Raw genomic sequence first — 17,560 nt, 5'->3', positions numbered from 1 at the left:
AGAAAAATACATATCAAAATGCAACACTAGAAATTCCATTGAAGAAAGGCAGGGAAAGGGGAAAGAGCTGAGCTATTACACAAGAAAATGCTTTTATCATTAAAACGCTGCGTTTAAAAAAAAAAAAAGGAGGAGGAGGCGTTTAGGCGAGACAGTGCGAGAGGGGAGAATGGCAAAAATCTCCTCTGTCAGGAAACAAATTTCCTGTTAGGAAAAATGCTGAAGCTAAAGTTTGGCCATTGGCTAGTTTCCAATTTAAATACCTTTTTGGACCTCAAAGGCCAGTTCAAAGAAACTCTAAACTGAAACAGAACATCTTAATGCTCTTCAGCTCTTCTTTGTGAAAAATCTTTCACATGACTTTTATTTTCTTTTGAAAGAGATTTTAATTTCAAAATGGTCAAGGAATTGGTATAATTTCCTCTCCAGGAATATCTGAAAACCAAAACAAATGAAAAGGGAAGCGCACTGAACAGTTAAAAAAGACAACTGCAAAGACAGATTTATTTATTCTGCATGATATAAAGTTATATAAAGTGGAACCCAGTAGGAACACCAGTATAAACATCATTTGAAGTGCCTGAAATCAAAAGGTCAAATTATTGAAGTCAATAAAAAAAAGTGCTCTTGAAAATTATCCCTAAATCACACCTGGAATACTACAAAACAAGGCATATCATGGCTATTGCCTTGGGATGTTTGTTTAATTTTGAGAATTTACATGATGTGGCCTTAGGCAACTACTAAGTCTCTGGAGATTTGGAGCTCTTATTTGTTATACTGATAATTTATGCTTGAAAAGAGGGCAGAGTGAAGTCCTCATATTTTCCTTTTCTTCTTTGCAAAATGATTCTGAAGTGAAATCAATTTCTGGAAGTCCCATCGTTCACTGAAAAGAACAGCAGTAAGGAAACCAGTTATTAACCAAGCTCATACCACATTCCTGGCCCCACAAGAATATTTTTATTGGAACCAGACCCCTGGTATTGGGCATTGCTTCTGAAAGATAGAATGAAGTTTTCTTTTAGAGATGCCCACCTGGATAACTGTTTGGTTTTCTTTTTGAAAAAGAGAAGTCCTTCAGCAAAAAAATATTTCTGGATAAGTATGCTTGAAAACATGCACACCTGCCTGGCCTGATTCCTCTACAAATGCAATGCCTGATCTCCAGCTCTTTGTAACTGTACTTGCAGCATGACTAATCATTATTGAGTTATTCGTGGAAAAGTTAAACATTTTAAAATATCATCTGGTTTGGTACTATACTCAGAAAACACATCAGCAATAAAAGCCAGGGCACATCACGTTACCCATTCTTTAAGCACATATTTTGGCTATTTCATTCCAAAATTTTGAAGTAACAGTATTCTAAGTCCCAAGGCTACAGCTGCTATGCTCTGAAATTTGGTGCTTTCCAGCTCAAGTGGCAGAATTAGAAGCATTCAGGGTTTCACCATTTGAAACATTCAGAGATTCACATTAGATCAATCTGGTCCCACTGACTTACAGGACTCAGTTGTATTTATATATAATCTTTTCAGAAATTTACTGTATATAAGAGTTAAAGATAAAATCAGATGACTTACCTGAACACTGAAGCATTTTCCATTCCTGCTGAAACTGGTCTCTTAATGCTTTTATTTTATTTACTTTTTCTTGGGTAGGAGGTACATAAATTCCAAAGGGAGGTGTAGAAGCACCTACTAATGCTTTGGCTACACTTTGCATTAAACTTATCTCTGTGTCCTAATTAGGAAGAAAAGAAAATACTCCTGTGAACCAAGTTCTCTTTGCTTCAGTGATACATGAAATATTTTAAAACAAGCTTTTGTAATTCAATTGCTAGCATTAGTAGTAAGAATGAGCAACCTCCCATTTACAAATAAAAATGTGTTAAAATGGAGTTTTTTTCTGAAAAATGTAAATGAATTTTCATGTGTTGTTGTAAAACTTGTTTCTTTCAAATGGAGAAAGAATTTCACTTTTCCCTTTATGACTGAAGTGCTGGATTAAGGACAGAAAATAAGGACAGAAATAATGCTGGGCTAAGGGGAGCATGGAACTTGCTTACTTCATGGATCATTTACTTTCTATGAGTGGAAAATAGTAACGTATTTTGCTTATTCCAAAAGTTTACTCTTTTTGACTTCTCACAGTCTAAATCAGTATCATTTCCTTGCAGACACTGGATTTGAAATGTTGATGCTATATGAAGAGTATATTTGGAATACTGTAACACTATTTTGTTTTTAAGAGATAGAAGCATTTTTTCAAGTACTCTAAAAAGCCATGCACATGCATTAGAAAATCATGATACTGTTATGGAGCTACCTGCAGAGTACCAATATAAAAGTATCAATCTTTTTTTTTAACATGTATGCCTAATATCCTTTTATTGTCTGTGCTTACACTTCAGAATATCTCCATTTCATACTCCTAATTAGTAGTGTGCAAATACATTATTTTTGAATACTGCATATCAGTGTACAAATTATTTTAGCTTAGCCAATTTATGTATCAGCATTGTAAATTAAAACAAACAACATTTGAGAAAACTACAGAATAAATTATGTCAAAAATCCACTTAATTGGAGGCTTAATGAATAGCATGGGGAACAGATTAGAATAAGCATACATGAACAATTTTTTGTTGTTTCTCACTGAAGAAGAACTAGAGGGCACAAAAGTAACTAAAAGTTACTGTTTCATAGATCACACAGAGAAACTGTGTTACAATCACAGGATGCTGGAGCGGCCGAGAGTGGAAATTGAGTTGTTTATGTGACTAGACAAATTCATGGAAGATACATTCACTGACACTGATCACTGCTCCGGATACAGCCTCCAACTTCTAAATTCAAGCATCCTTTATGTGGTAGCATGTGGAAAAAGCCTAGGAAAAGTTTCTATATTTTTTATTTTCTTTCCCATGCTCTCTACCTGAAACACAAAGCTGGGGTACTCTGGCCCTCAATTATGTATTATCCCAATTAAGTTCACTTGAAGGCTATGTGCCCTTCTGATTTGTGTTCTGCAGGCTGGAAGTTGTGTGTGACAAAACATAGCACCAGGGAGAGGAGAGGAAATGTAGCGGTCTGCTATGAACAGAACAGCAGGCTGCTTTCAGGCACACTTGATGGAAAGAGGCCAGATTATTTAACAGACAGGAAGTGCCTCTTTCCAGGTCACAAATGAGCTGTGGATCTCAGATAAAAATGAAAGTTGTGGCAGATTGACAGAACACCTATGGTACACAGACATAACCTTGTGTTCATGCCTCTGCTTCCCCACTGCAGGCTGCAACAGCTGCCTACAGCTCGGTGTGCAACTGTCCTTGTTTTATTCTCAGGACAGACAGAACCCTGGGCAGGTTGTGCTGTGACCCCAGGGGTACCAAATACAGCATAAATACAGCCAGTATTTTCTACTGGGCAGCTTGAAGCAGTTCATACCAGTGTCTCTGCCAGACACTTTGAAGTACCATGGCTTAGCACCACTTACCTCAATCACAGCAAAAACTCGAGACTCAGCCAACCCTCGTAGTAAAGCAACAAGCAGAGAAATCCCACTTATTCCAAGGTTCCTGTTTGGTCCAACAGCTATTACTGTTAGGTTTGGTTGATAACTATATGCTACAGGAAGAATGAATCCAAGCACAGCAGAAAAGAGATCATTTCCTCCAGCATCCTTTAACAACAACAACAAATTGGTTAGCACAAATTTAAACCCCCAGATTTCCAGATATAAAACAAAACAGAAAGATGACTCTCATAAACCTTTTGATTGGTCTAGGAAACAAGATACTGATCTATTTTCCTAGCAATTTTTATATTAACCATGCAGGATTATTCATCCTTTCCTTAGTGTCTTTGCAGTGTAACTCTGCCTTGCTGAAGATGAACTGCAGTAACTAGGGAAGGTTTCCTCAAACCTATGCATTCTAATACACTCTAAAGCTCTGAGAAGGAGTAGTAACCTGGCAAGGGCAAAAAAAGGAAAAAAATTTCAAAGGTCCAAAGTGGAGCAAGGGGTGCAATTCTCAATGTAATTTTATAAATTTGTAAATATATTATTTCTGTTAAAAAAAATTTCTCCTATGTTGTTTCTAGAAAGTGAATCTTACCTCTTTCCAGTTTAGAGAAATATAGTGTTTGCAGCCAGTCTTTCTAGACTGTTCTTTCTCACAGATGTTTATGATAAGCATTTTTCTGTAAATAAAAAAACCATTTGAGTATTTAATCAATTATTTCCCAATGGCATAAAAATGGAGTATTTTCCTTCATCATTCTTTATATACTAATACTAAATACAGGAGCAAATAACTATTTGCATTAGTACATTCTGAAATTTAAACAATTAAAACTGAAATTCTTTTTATGAATTTTTAAAAAGATGATTAAAGACTATTGGCAAATTACTTTTAAGAAAAAGGGGAGATAGAAAAAAATTATGTGTAAGTAAAGAAGACTTTCAGTAAGGAACTCTGCATCAGCAATATGTGCCTTCTGCAGTTAGAGGGGAGATAGGTCTCCTATTTAATTAACAATTGCTTTATTATGTTGTATTTTCAATAACAATCTAAATTTCAATCAATACAGAAGGATTATACTTCACCACCAAATGCATGAAATAGCATTTAGAGACAATAATTTCTCTTTGAATGTGTATTTGGGGATGTTTTGTATCATGTCTCAAGGTAAACTTCATAAATGTCAGCTCATGACTGATTCCTTAGTGCAGATTTCATCACACATATAGACAGATAAGAACATTCAGAAAGCCCTTGGGACTGTACCCCCTAATGTACAGGGAGGCCTCACCCATCTTCTGTGTTGGGTATCATCTGCATGTCTCCAACAAATACACAAAGCACTCTGCAGGAAACAAAAATTTACATCTATTAACAATTAATTTTTTTCAGTTAGTGTGATTTGTATAAAACTTTGTGTATAGATTAGAAGCATTAAAAAGAATGTATACTGAATTTGGTCCATTAAAAGTAGAAATAAAACACATTTAGGGCAGCTCATTTCTTTTATCAAATATTGGGGAGGAAAAACAAAAATCAAGAAATTGTCCCCAGGCCAAAGCCAATTACAATCTGACAAAGGAAGTGTAGGCTAGCACAGCCATCATCCTTACAAATGTTTTGCCTTTGGAAAGGCAAAAGGCTGTTGCTGGTGTATACACTGTTACCTGGATTAAATGTTGAAAATGCTATGCATGTGGGCATGCTATTTATTTTAAAATCAAGGTTTCACAGGCAATTTGCCATATTTGCCACATTTAGTATTTGATTTTGACATGTTGTCAAAGGGCTCTAAATGCAAACATACAAATTCACCTTTGAAATCCAAAACGAACAGAATGTCTTAGTGCAACAGCAGCAGAAAGAGCAGCTGTGGGTGATGCTGCAATTCCATTACACACCTACAAAATAAATTTTTCATTCAGAAGCAATGCTGCAAAAGATCAGGTCATTTTTAAAGTGTAACAGCTGTATTCATTATTTTCTACAGAAACATTATTATTTATTCCACAAACTGCACTATTATTTCAAAAGTATGGTGCTACACCAGAAGGCAACTGTAAAAATAACTTTTCCAGAGGAAGGCCACGTTTACTGGGTCTCTAGAATAGTCTACAAACTGTGCAGAAAAACACACCCTATGAAAAGGAGGTTTTTCCTGAATATTCTGACTCTTCCTTTAACCTAGGGAAGCTATTCTTTTTTGGAAAATACAACTGCCACAATACTCAGTCAACCCTTGAGTGTTCATTTGTGGTGTGTGCTTTGAACTCCACATAAAAGCTAAGCAAAAAGATATGTTTCCCCCTCATTCCTCCTCTTTGTCAGCACAAAATGTTAACTTACACCTGCAACTCATTAGAAGTTCTACTTCTTTTTACCAGTAATCATTTCTTAAAATCTATTTATAGGCTATCCTGGAGCTGTGTGCAGTTTATAAAGTCCAAAATTTGTCCCTGGGATCTTCACATGTGACTTCCAAGAGCAAGATGTCTTGGAAGAAAGAGGCCATTGTGGTAGTTACTCCTCCTTGTAGGTCTGGTACCCTAAAGAGAGCTTTTCACTCAAAGAGTGACTTATTATGATGTAATATTTTAAACTTGTTTTCAGTTCTTCTTCTCTGCTCATCCAAGATTTTACACATAAATATGGATATGCACCCTCTAAGCCTGCCCTCTCTTAATTCCTGACCCTGCAAGGATCAAAACACTGAACTAGAATTACTCTGTTCAGAATCAGAGCATTCAGCAGAGCTGTTGAAAACATCACTAAAAAGTGTGTGCATGCACATGCAAGTCAAAGTTTACTGTGTAAGCTTTGCACCTTAAGACATGAAAAGTATTGGCACTTCTTCAGATTTCTACTGTTCCTTACTGGTGCTTGATAGAGCAACCTCTGCTCCCCTTAACTGGAAGGCTTAATGCCTGTCACCCCCTGAGTCTGAGAGCAGTGAGTAGGCTCTTAGGGACTAATTCTGTGACTACCTACAGAAAGTCTGGACAATGAGTTGCCCAAAGATGGTTAGAAAGATGGATTGGGGTTAACAGCTATCCCTAAATAGTCCTTTTCTCATCTTGCATGCTCACTCTTATAGCCAAACACATTGTAGCTGAGATTAGTGGACTTGGGAGATTAATAACTAGTATCTGGGTAACAATATAGCAGAAGAAAAAAAATCAGAGGAATCCCCCTCTACCCCCACCCCCCAGACCAAGGAAGGATCTTATTACCTCCTTCTTAAGTATCTTATCTAGGATCACAAATGTACTGCCAAGAGAGAGCAAAGTTTTGTCTTCTTTCACAAGGTCTGCATAAAAGCCACTGTAAGTAAAATAAATTACATGAAGAAAAACTAGGTTAGAGGCAATACTGTCTTCAAAGGCAACACTGAGAAGTGCTTTGCAATTAGTATTAATGAAGTACATTTTGTATAGGTGCTACACACTGATGCTCAGAAACCTGCTCTAGCAGGAAGATGACAACACCGGTGCCTGACAGTCTTCATCTCCCTAAAACTCTCTCCATTCTGCACTGGGAAGAAAACAAACATGTCTGATGCTATTCAGGAAACAGAATTCTGTCTAAATTAGACAAAGATATGACAAACATTGCATTTCTCAAATCAGAGCAGTTTGGTATTTTTTCCAGCTAGAAGTGAGTACAGAGCTTTAAGACAGCTTCCTAGCAAAATCTCTTTCTAAATTAATACATTTGCATTAGCTGTCCTATTTCTATTGAAAGAGTTATAGAGAAGAATATTCTGATTATTTAAAGGATTTCAGGTTATGAGTGCTATACAACACAAATGTCTTCATTTATAAAGGAAGAAACTCTGGCTGTAACTGAGTTGACTAAGGCCAAAAAGATGACCATGGCAGGCACAGAGCTAGATGACAGCCTGTACAGAGACCTCTCATCCTCTGTGGAAAATAAAATAAATAGGACCAACCTCACAAGAGCTTTTATTTCTGTTTCATCCATTTCCTTCACCAGCTGAACATGTTCAGGAAGAAAATGTTCTGAACCTTCAGAGCCAGTTGTTGCTGTTTTGATGGGAGGCACTGGAAATAGAATATTTTTCATGTGCAATTCCAAAAACCTTTCTACTTTGACAGTGTTGTTGTTGTTAGTTATCTGAGATTCATCTTCTGTGGAGGGATTTGAATTAGCCTTCTTTAGTAAGTGTGATTTGGTGCTCAAATTTTGTAAAAATGATGTATCTAGAGAAAAAGAAAGATGGGTTTCACAGGTATTAGTTTCTAAGCAATATGTTAATATTGGGATGTATTTATTCACAAATAGAATACATCAGTATTCACAGTATGCATATTTACTCCCATGCACTAGCTACAATACTTGCTGACACAGATGTTATTTCTTCAGTGCTACTACATTTATTTTCATCTAGTGAAAGGTTATATATTGTAATGAAGCTTATGCCCCTATTTTTGACAAAGAAAACAGCATCCTCAAACAAAGATATCAAAGTGCTACTTTTTGGCATGATGTTTGCCAGCTTCAGAGAGTTTTTTTTCTGACCAGCTGAAGACATGACCTCAAATGAAGCCCCATACTGCTTCATCAGTCATTTGATTACTAACTTGCTTGTTAGTCCACTGGTATTAATTTTAATAATTTTTCAATTTCTGTATAAATCCATTTATCAATAATATTTGCTTGAATGAAGAGAAACTACCTTCATAAGCCAACCATTTCCAGTAGGGTTTATGTGCTGCTCTCACATTTTGAATAGATTCAACAGCACTAAAAAATAAACCAGATTAACAGTATTAGTAATAATGAAAATCATAAAAGGAATCCTAACTTACTTCAACAAAAAAATCAAAACCAAAAAATCAAACTGAAAATGAAGAAATTTTGATTTCTTCCAAGAATCCAAATCGGAACAAGAGTCAATAGGCACATTGCTTGAAAAGATTAGAGTCAAAAAAGAAAGTGAAGAGCACATACAGCATGTACACACATTTATACATTGAGTGGAATCCCAACCCTGCTCTTGGAGGAAGCACACCTGTATGAGTTCAGGAAAAATTTGTCCGGTCAATGTTTTGCCAAGAGATTTTATCTACACAACATAAAGATTTAATTAGACTGACTCAAAAGCAAGACAATCTGTTCAGGAACTACGTAAATCACATACCCTGCTATTCTTTGCATTGAAGTCTCCTTTTTATCATCACTGGTTATATTATGGTATTATTATTTGGCACCACTATTTGCAGCACTATGGGCAAACAGTCCCATTGCATCAGCTATCATACAAACAGAATTCAGGTTGTGTTAAATCCAGAAGAAATTCTGTGTACTTGCAGATTACTTGTCAGGTGTTCAGGAGCTGGGCTGACATGTTGGATAAGTATGTAATCAACTTTCTATGACATAGGATGACAGCAATGTGAGATACCATAATTGGTAGAGAAGAAAAAGAGGGCACAGTGGGGTTATGGGATGTGCTAGGAGCAAAATAACAAGTTTTGCTCCATCAGTTTACCAAATGAAACTCAGCCTACAGTCTGTGTATATCCACACTGCTTCCCTGACTGATCCAAGCTCTGAGTTTTAACTAACACAGCCAGCTGGGAGGTGCTGCCAATAAAGGACATAAGGAGCATTTCAGCTAGAAAAAGCAGAGGACAGCTACTGAGCTGGGATAAAGAGATGGAGGACATGGAGATGTGGAGGAGATAATGCAAACAGGTAGAGAGAAAGACACTCTTTAGATGTGGGACTGACTCAGGCCCAAGGTTCAGAATGCTTTACTAGGTCACATTCCACCACTGTAGACACACAGTCTTAGTGTCTCTAAAAAGAAGTTAGACTTGAAATTTAATTATCTTGGTACAGTTCTACACAGTCAAGTGCTTTTGCACCCCAGAGCTCAATGCTCCAAATTCCAGAAACATAAGAATTCATCAAGACTGGCTTGCATAGCCTGAACTCTCAGTGATGAGAGAAAGGCTTGCCCCAGCTGTTGCTGTACTGCAGTGACTGAAGTGGCTCTGGGGTCTGAAGCACCACCCCTTGCAGCTGCATACCTTCCCAAATACTGGCTGTAGATAACTGGTATTACCTTGATTACAGCAGGATTATCTCAGCCTCCAGTGAGATGGATTTCTATAGGATAACAAGGCCTAAGGATAAAATGGCTTATAGTTTTATGCTGTAAGATCTCACAACTTGAAGTAATTCCAGAAACAAAAGTATATAAAACTGTACCTTGGAGGACTTTTTAAAAATGCAAGTTATCCAAAGTAGAACGCAATATATTATAACTACCATATTAAAACTTTACTTCAGCAAAGTGATCAAAGCATGCATGTCTTTAGTCTCTTTAAAAAACACATTAGTTGCTCTAAAATTCTTTATATGCTTACCTTAGACAAGGTGCCATTTCTCCAGTTATCTGAGGTACAGGATCTCCAAGCAAAGTTCTTACAGTCATGCACACTGATTCACCCAATGATTTCAAGTGGTATCCGCCCTAAAAAGTATTTTGTGTCAACTAAGGGACAAGTACTTTTAATATCTCTCTGAATTTCAACAGAGAAAATATACTATCCTTTTGAAATGTATCTGTATTTACAGAAACAGAAGATGATATGCAAGTGTAGGTAAGTCAATGATTTTTCAATATGAAAACAGTAACTTAGTGGCCACCTGCTGAACTTCACTGGCATCCCATGAGTGAACTCACTTCATCATAGTTCAGGTAACTTCAGAAATCAGTCATTTGCCATAAAAACACGACTTCTCCATTCCCATCTACAACATGCCATCTTCAACAGTCCTTGTGGAAGATTCCTTAGAAGGCAAATGCTATAACTGTCCTCTAAAATGGCTCTACAAGAGAAATCCCCCACAGCCTGACACTTTTAAGACATGGTTGCTTAACAGTTTGGCAGAATCTGGAGAAGAAGATTGATTTAAGACTGGTAGGTGACATGCAGGAAGCTATCTATCACCTATGGAGCAGTCACACCATCTGTGGTAGGAGTGAATGCTTACTTGCACTTCAGCTAATAGACAAAAATATCTATAATAACCTGCTACAGAGAAGGATGATGGAAGAAGGGCCATGCAAAACAAAAGGTCATGTGAATCAATTGATATACAGTTGACTCTTGAAGTCCTTGTTGGCAGCAATATTTTCACATATTTATTTACTTGAAAAGCCACTATTTTTCTAACATGCAGCAGAAATAAGGAGTTTCTCCTTTCAAAAGGAGAAAACATTTTAATTGTTTAAAAGAAGAATAAAAAAGAGCTCCTATAGAGCCTGCATACAGTCATTAAATCAAAAAAGAGGGAATTTTCTAAGTGTTCCATTACTAAGTAAGAGTATATTTATGTTAAAGGTTTTATAAAATCTGGAGTAAGGTGTGCTTGTAAAAACATTGGTGATACAGCCTATTCATTAAATACATTTAATGAGTTTGGGACTATCAAGAGCAGTAGACTAATCACTGTTCACAAGAACTGAGCAGATTTGTGGAAGATATGTTTTTTTGAATGATAAGCATATGGCTCCTTTGTTTCAAAACTCTGTAGTGTAAGAGCACTGTCAAATCTTAGCCATTTTTGCATTCCTGCTACTCAAAAGAAAGATAAAAATAAGAAATTATTTTATTAAGAAGTTGTGCTTCCTAGCTTCTAGTTTGCCCTAAATGGCTTTACTACAAAGACCTTTCCCCTGAGAGTACATTTCAAAAGTCTTTACCTCTAGGATGACACACAGTTTTCCATTAGCTAACTGCATCAGGAAATGGGTAAGGTGGGCAAAAACCTCAGGAGTGGCATTCATCTGACCCTAAACCAAAGAAAAAATTTTAAGAGATGACACCTTGATTCAAAAACACTGTTAAGAAACCCAAACAAACAATCTGACATAGCCAAGTCTGAGATGGAGTACCAGAGCACTTGCCTCTCATCATATCAAACAGAATGCTGAACCAACTGCATTTAAGGAGGTGAAAAAAACCAACACAGTAATTACACATATCCCTTACACATATGGCATAATCTGTCTTTAGATGTCTTGTTGTAATATTGAATGAACAAAGGTCACCCTAAAGATTCAAGCATGTATTTTTAGCTTGATCAATGTGAATTTCACTTAGCAATCACAGGATTAAAACAGCAGGAATATTTTCCTAATAGATTCATGACTGACAACACAAAGACCACAAGTTACTTACTTCAGGGTCACCAATTCCAGCATCATATCCAGAGGAGACAATAACCAGTTCAGGATCAAACTGTTATAAAAGACAGACAGTTGCAGCACATCTTTAGGTCCTATTTTCAATTGTAGGGATTACAACTGTACCATGATCAGTTGCTATTTCAATTTGAATATGAACACAAGTAAGGATTCTCCTTGAATACATTACCCTTTTACACTATTTTTGTACATGCTGGAGAAGTTGCAGATGATTGTGTTGAATATGTAAAAGCTAAAATGCTATAAATACTATTCAGTTGATCAGGGCAACATCACACCAGCAGAATAAATGTATTAACTGTGCTACTGGCAATTACTGCATTTCTGTAAAATATTCAATGGTACCTGCTTTAGAAGCACTCAGGAAATGCTCTTTGGCACTAAAAAATTACCTCAAAAGCCATTGGAAGCAACACATGGAAAAACGCAGCAAGATAATCTGAATTTCCCATCCCAACCTGAAAAATATGAGAAACACAGGGTATGTTTTCCAGTTGGAATGATAAATTTTCTAAGGTTCTTCAAGACTGTAGGGAAAGATAGGAGAAGTTAAAGATGAGGGAATCTTATGAAGTACAGTAAAAAATCCTCTATTTAAGTAAAACACATAAATATCCACCATTTTTAATCTTAATGAGTTTCAGTCCTCTGCTAAACAAGGATGTAACTGTCTCCTGAAACACTTTTTGATTGGATGGCTAGGCAAGATATTAAATTAAAAATGAGTGCATAAATTCTTCTCTCCCTTTTATTTTTCAAACATTACCACATTCTGAGCCATATTTTTGCAGCAGACCTTCCCCTGACAGGAAGGATATACACTGTGCAAGACATTTGCCAAGCAAGTGAAGCAGGGAACTTACTCACAAAGTATTCCACAAAGGATGAGATACAAAACTATTGCTTTGTTGTGCTGTAAACAATATTTACCTTATTCCAAGGCAAATTTATGTTAAAACCTTTTCCTTTTCCCAGACCAACAGCATCATAATCGGATTCTTTGAGTGATGGCCAGAATTCCTGATGCTCATAGCGATGCCAAGAAAAGTACAAAATACTGGAAATAAAAAAAATAAAAACCCAATTTGACAAAAAGATTGTGGAAATTGCTTTATATCCTGAACCTGATGACTGCATGGCCTGAAAGCAAGAAAATAAAACTATCCTATCCTTTCTCATTAGTTTTCTCAAAGGATTTAGACTGTGAAAATTGGTAGAGTGGGTCCTATGCCAAAATTAACCTAAAAATTAACATGCTAAAAATTACTTATGTCACTTTCCAAAAAAAAAAATATAAATCTCACATATTTTATCCAACCACTACTTGAAGACTTTGACTGAGAGATTCATAAACAGATAACAGATGTACTACCTCAGTAGTGGCAAATCGACGTAATCATATTGCTTATTTTGTTATTCTTTAAAGTAAAAGAGATTTACATTTTATTTTGATTTAGATATTTACTTCTATTTTGTAACAAATGAAAAACAGAGAGACTAAAATAGCAAGGCCAATGTGTCATAAGATTCTAGTTTTAGAAGTTTAAGAAATCTTATTCTCTAGAAAGGCAGGCAATCTTTAAACAGCTGACATAAAAGAAGAAAAAAAATCCTTCAAACCTTGGATCTTCTTCAAATATATATTGAGTTCCTTGCCCGTGGTGCACATCCCAGTCAACGATTAGGATTCTGTACAGATCAGTAAAAGAAGGAATTCAGAGGAAGAGCCACAGCATCTTAATCTACAGAAGATGTAAATGAAAAATGTTTTTCTGAACCAAAAGGAACATGACATCCAGAAAGCTCTAGACATTAATCTAAACTAGTACAAAGTCAAACTGTTGTTACACATTAAAAACTTCTCCAAAGTCAACCATGCACTTACCTCTGCAGACCATATTTCAGTTTTGCATATTCTGCTGCAATAGCCACGTTGTTGAACAAACAGAACCCATTAGCTGCATTCCTCTGGCTGTGGTGACCTGGAGGCCTGAACCAAAATTTGATGAATTATTCACAACAGAAGAGGTTTTGCTAACTGAAAATTTCCTCAGGTGTGTTCTTACCTGACTAACGCCATTCCATTGCGCACTTTCCCTGCCATCACAGCGTCCACCAGCTGCAAAGCTGCTCCTACTGCCAGCCTGGCACAGTGGTAAGTGCTCTGAGAAAGAGAAACTCATCAGCTTAAAGAGGGCACCCACGAGTGCTTTAGCATCCCAACAGCAAACTGTCCTGACATAATTCCACCCCACTGAGGCTATACAAAGACAGCTGAAACAGAACTTTACAACACAGACTCCAATGTGCTTTCCCCTGTGATTACCAGTGATCACCAGAATCTTTATAAGGATGCTCTCTGTGGAGCTGTCAAACATGCTTGATGGATGTATTGAGTGGAATAACATGACATCTTTGAAAAAAAGGAACGAAACCCTACAGAAACATAGCACAGAAGACTTCATCTCAATTTCATGGAACAACATTTAAGAGCAACTATTACCAAAATGTGATTTGCAGGTCACTAATGGTCTACAGTGACATTAAGTGACAAAAATAGAGCTAAATTTTGAGTAGTGCATTATCCTGGTGTGATACAATTACAAAATAGATGACAGGACACTTGAGCAATTTAAATTACAGCATTATACTAAACTAGAAATAGAAAATTACAATATCATAAATAAATGTGAGACTACATCAGTAGCAAAAAAAGTATTTTTAATCATCCCCTTCTTAGAAAAATTCCACTCAGGTGCAGTAACAGAAATAGTGGTAACTCCCAAGAGAGGAAGCAGTTTAACTTACACACCGGATGAAAGAAAAAAGCATCATAATTTTCAGAGACCCTTTTCAGCTCCTCCTCATTCATTGTCTGAGTGCTTTTTGCCACTTCCAAGTGCTCTAAACTGCAGGGGAAAGAGATTAACACAACACTTAAATAAGCAACTATAAATATTTTTTAGAAGTTTACTTGTATTCCTATGTATAAATCAGCATTCATTGCTTAAGACCCCACAGAGTGAGAATGTAGATTTAGTGGAATAGCAGATTCATAATTCAGCACCTATGCCATACTCAACATTGTGACACATTTTCCATTGAAATTAATGAAAGCCATTGCATTTTGGAACAGTCTTTTCAAATGGATCAAAATATAATCTAGAGGTATGAGATCTGCTGTTTCATTGGATTAATCTGAATGAAAGTTAAGTTTCAGACCTGTGAACCAGCAGGATCTCCTCCTCACTTCCTTCTCTGACGGGCACATGGACACACCTTTCCACAAGATGGTAACTTCTAAGCTGCTCATAGGAGGATGAAAGTCTTTCTGGCACTTCAATATCACAAATGGGACTAAAAAGAAACAATAATTATATTACTGTAATACTAAATCAGCACAGGTAACTAATACACTTCATAAAGCCTAGCTTTTAACTCCCCATTTTAAGAAAATTCATTACCGTCAAAGAGAGATACATGAGAGTATGTAAAAATGGAAAAAAATTCTTGAAGCATTTTATGTTTCAGAACTCAGTCAGAAATTGATTCTAAAATATGTAAGCAAAACTGAGTCTTAAAAAAATCCCAAACAAACAATACAGTAGCATCATTTTTTGTTTCTTCTCTCACTGGTAAAAAGTTGCTTAACTACAGACATGGGAATGCTGCAATTAAAACCTGTAGGCTACAATGAAGGTGAACAGAGAAGAAGCAGGTGTGGGAGAGAAGACAATGGATTGTTACTCTGTGCACTGCAAAGAAACTCCTCTGATTTATGCAAATTTACGTAATATTATATTACATAATATTATTACGTAAAATATACCAATTTCTAACTTAATGTAATTGACATGTTTCAGCTGAGTGAGTATATCTGTACACTTTTCCAAGGTCAATGATACTTTAATTTTATAAACAATTTAATTAGCTTAAAACACATTATTTAGGGGACTACTCAGATGCCTCATCCTAACATCTCTTGTTAAGCTCTCCCAGACTGGATGCCTGCAGCTTTTTAAATCCAGTTTCAGATAATCATTACAGTATCTAGATACAAATTATGAATAAAATATTTTTTTCCTCTTAGAGGAAAGACTTTCTTTTTACTTGGAAATGACAGGAAATAATACGAGATACTTCCTATTACATTTACAAAACATGCATTTATTTGGCACTGCTCTCACGAGTCCTAACAAGAATCCATTAATAAAAACAACAGCAGTGACTTACTCATTCCAAAGTAGTTTGTGAGTGGTCATCTCCTCATCATAAATCAGCGCTGTTCCTGAAGCCATTGCTACAACTGAGCAGAACAAAACCACTAAGATTTCACAGCAGAAGTAAACTTACACCAGTTGCTATCACATTAGATAGTGAGAATGAAAGTACAGAGCATATCTGCTTGCACGACAGCTTTGTACTTTAAACTTCGTACTTACAGAGCGAAATCAAAGGGAAACATGAAGGACTCAGATTCTGACAAAAGCGTACCCCCCGAAACCGGGTGCAGGCAGGTAGGATTCACAGAGACCGAGCGCTCCAGAGCCGGGCGCTGGCACTCCGGCTGCGGGGCTCACCCGGCTCCCCGAACCCCCGTGCGAGCAGCGGGGGCTCCGAGCCCAGGCCGCTCCTCCCCTCATGGCACAGACTCACCTGTGCGCCCGCCCAACAGCGCGGGGACAACTGGAGCTACAGAGCCACAAAGTAGGAACAACGGGATTGCATACACCGCGGCACAACAGTTACAGGGATTCGTCTGGTTTAGAACTTCATCGGTCTCTCACAAACCCCAGAGAGACGCTGAAGAGAGGCAAAGAAGCCGACGGGCAGGCAGCGAATGCGAGCGCGCTGCTGCCGGCCGTGGGGCCGCGTACCTGGGCCGCCGCTCGCGTACCGCGGAGCCCCGCAGCCCCTCACGGAAACCAGCCCGGCCCTGCAGCCTCCCACGGAACCAGCCCGGCCCCGCGCCCGGCCGACGCCTTCCGAGGGCGGGGAGGGCGGCGCGTGCCGGGGCTGGCTGTGGGCGTGCCGAGCGCAGCCCCGCCCCGGCCCTGCAGGAGCGCGCCTTGAGGCGCCGTTCGAGTGACGCTGCGGAGCTCCGGGGCCCACAACCGCTGGAGGGGTTTTAGCGTGGAACTGACCCAAGAGCGAAACACCCCCAGCCCCTGTGGGCTGTGTGGCATCTTCTGGCATAATGAAAAATAAAGAGCGAGCCTGGACCAAAGGGGTGACTGCTCCTTTTCCGCAGAATGATGGGTCCGGGCGCTGATGCCTCTCCTGCCCGTCCGAGGCGGGCCGGGACAGCCGGCCCGTGTGTGTACACAGCGTCTTTCATTACTGACCGCATTTTTACTGGTTTCTTTCCCTCGCTTTTTTCTACGAGATTTCCCAGTTCATGGTAGAAAATGATGGAACAGGTGTCATCGCATTCCATAGCCTCATACAAACCTGCACTTTTGGGGAATGTATCCGAACCCCAGATCATTACAGGTGCGAATTTTAGAGATCTACTGCTCATAAACTTTTCCCGTATTTGTTTAAAGAAAATATAATAATAGACACTGTATTATTGAAGTAGTTTCTAATTTATGTATTACCACCTGTTACTGTGTTTATTATACACATTTATAAAACTAAAGTCAAGTCCTGTCCATCTTCACGTAGTCTTTAATTTCCGTGTATTGCACTGACCATGAGGATGCTAATCATCTGCCTTCTGTAATTTTTTTAATGTTTTGACTCCATTATTTCCCTGCAGATCATTTGGAGAACGAGTAAATTTTATA

At 37.8% G+C, this 17,560-nt stretch overlaps 1 protein-coding gene across 1 annotated transcript; it reads right to left on the bottom strand.

Annotated features, from left to right (window-relative positions):
- Positions 1 to 469: 469 nt before the first annotated feature.
- On the bottom strand, positions 470 to 16,666 carry HDAC10 (histone deacetylase 10). The gene is made up of 21 exons (XM_058805608.1): positions 16,428 to 16,666; positions 16,005 to 16,077; positions 14,994 to 15,128; positions 14,584 to 14,680; positions 13,838 to 13,935; positions 13,657 to 13,761; positions 13,392 to 13,460; positions 12,702 to 12,828; positions 12,164 to 12,229; positions 11,746 to 11,805; positions 11,268 to 11,357; positions 9,925 to 10,031; positions 8,226 to 8,293; positions 7,479 to 7,749; positions 6,760 to 6,850; positions 5,345 to 5,430; positions 4,821 to 4,874; positions 4,124 to 4,208; positions 3,502 to 3,687; positions 1,587 to 1,746; positions 470 to 889 (listed from the first exon to the last, which is right to left on the bottom strand). Exons 2-21 carry the CDS (start codon positions 16,067 to 16,069, stop codon positions 864 to 866), a joined length of 2,046 nt encoding a protein of 681 aa, XP_058661591.1. The 5' UTR covers positions 16,070 to 16,077; positions 16,428 to 16,666; the 3' UTR covers positions 470 to 863.
- Positions 16,667 to 17,560: the final 894 nt, after the last annotated feature.

This window comes from Ammospiza caudacuta, chromosome 5 (genome assembly GCF_027887145.1).
Source record: "Ammospiza caudacuta isolate bAmmCau1 chromosome 5, bAmmCau1.pri, whole genome shotgun sequence".
NCBI classification, from domain to species: domain Eukaryota; kingdom Metazoa; phylum Chordata; class Aves; order Passeriformes; family Passerellidae; genus Ammospiza; species Ammospiza caudacuta.
This window is presented reverse-complemented; position numbering and strand designations above follow the sequence as displayed.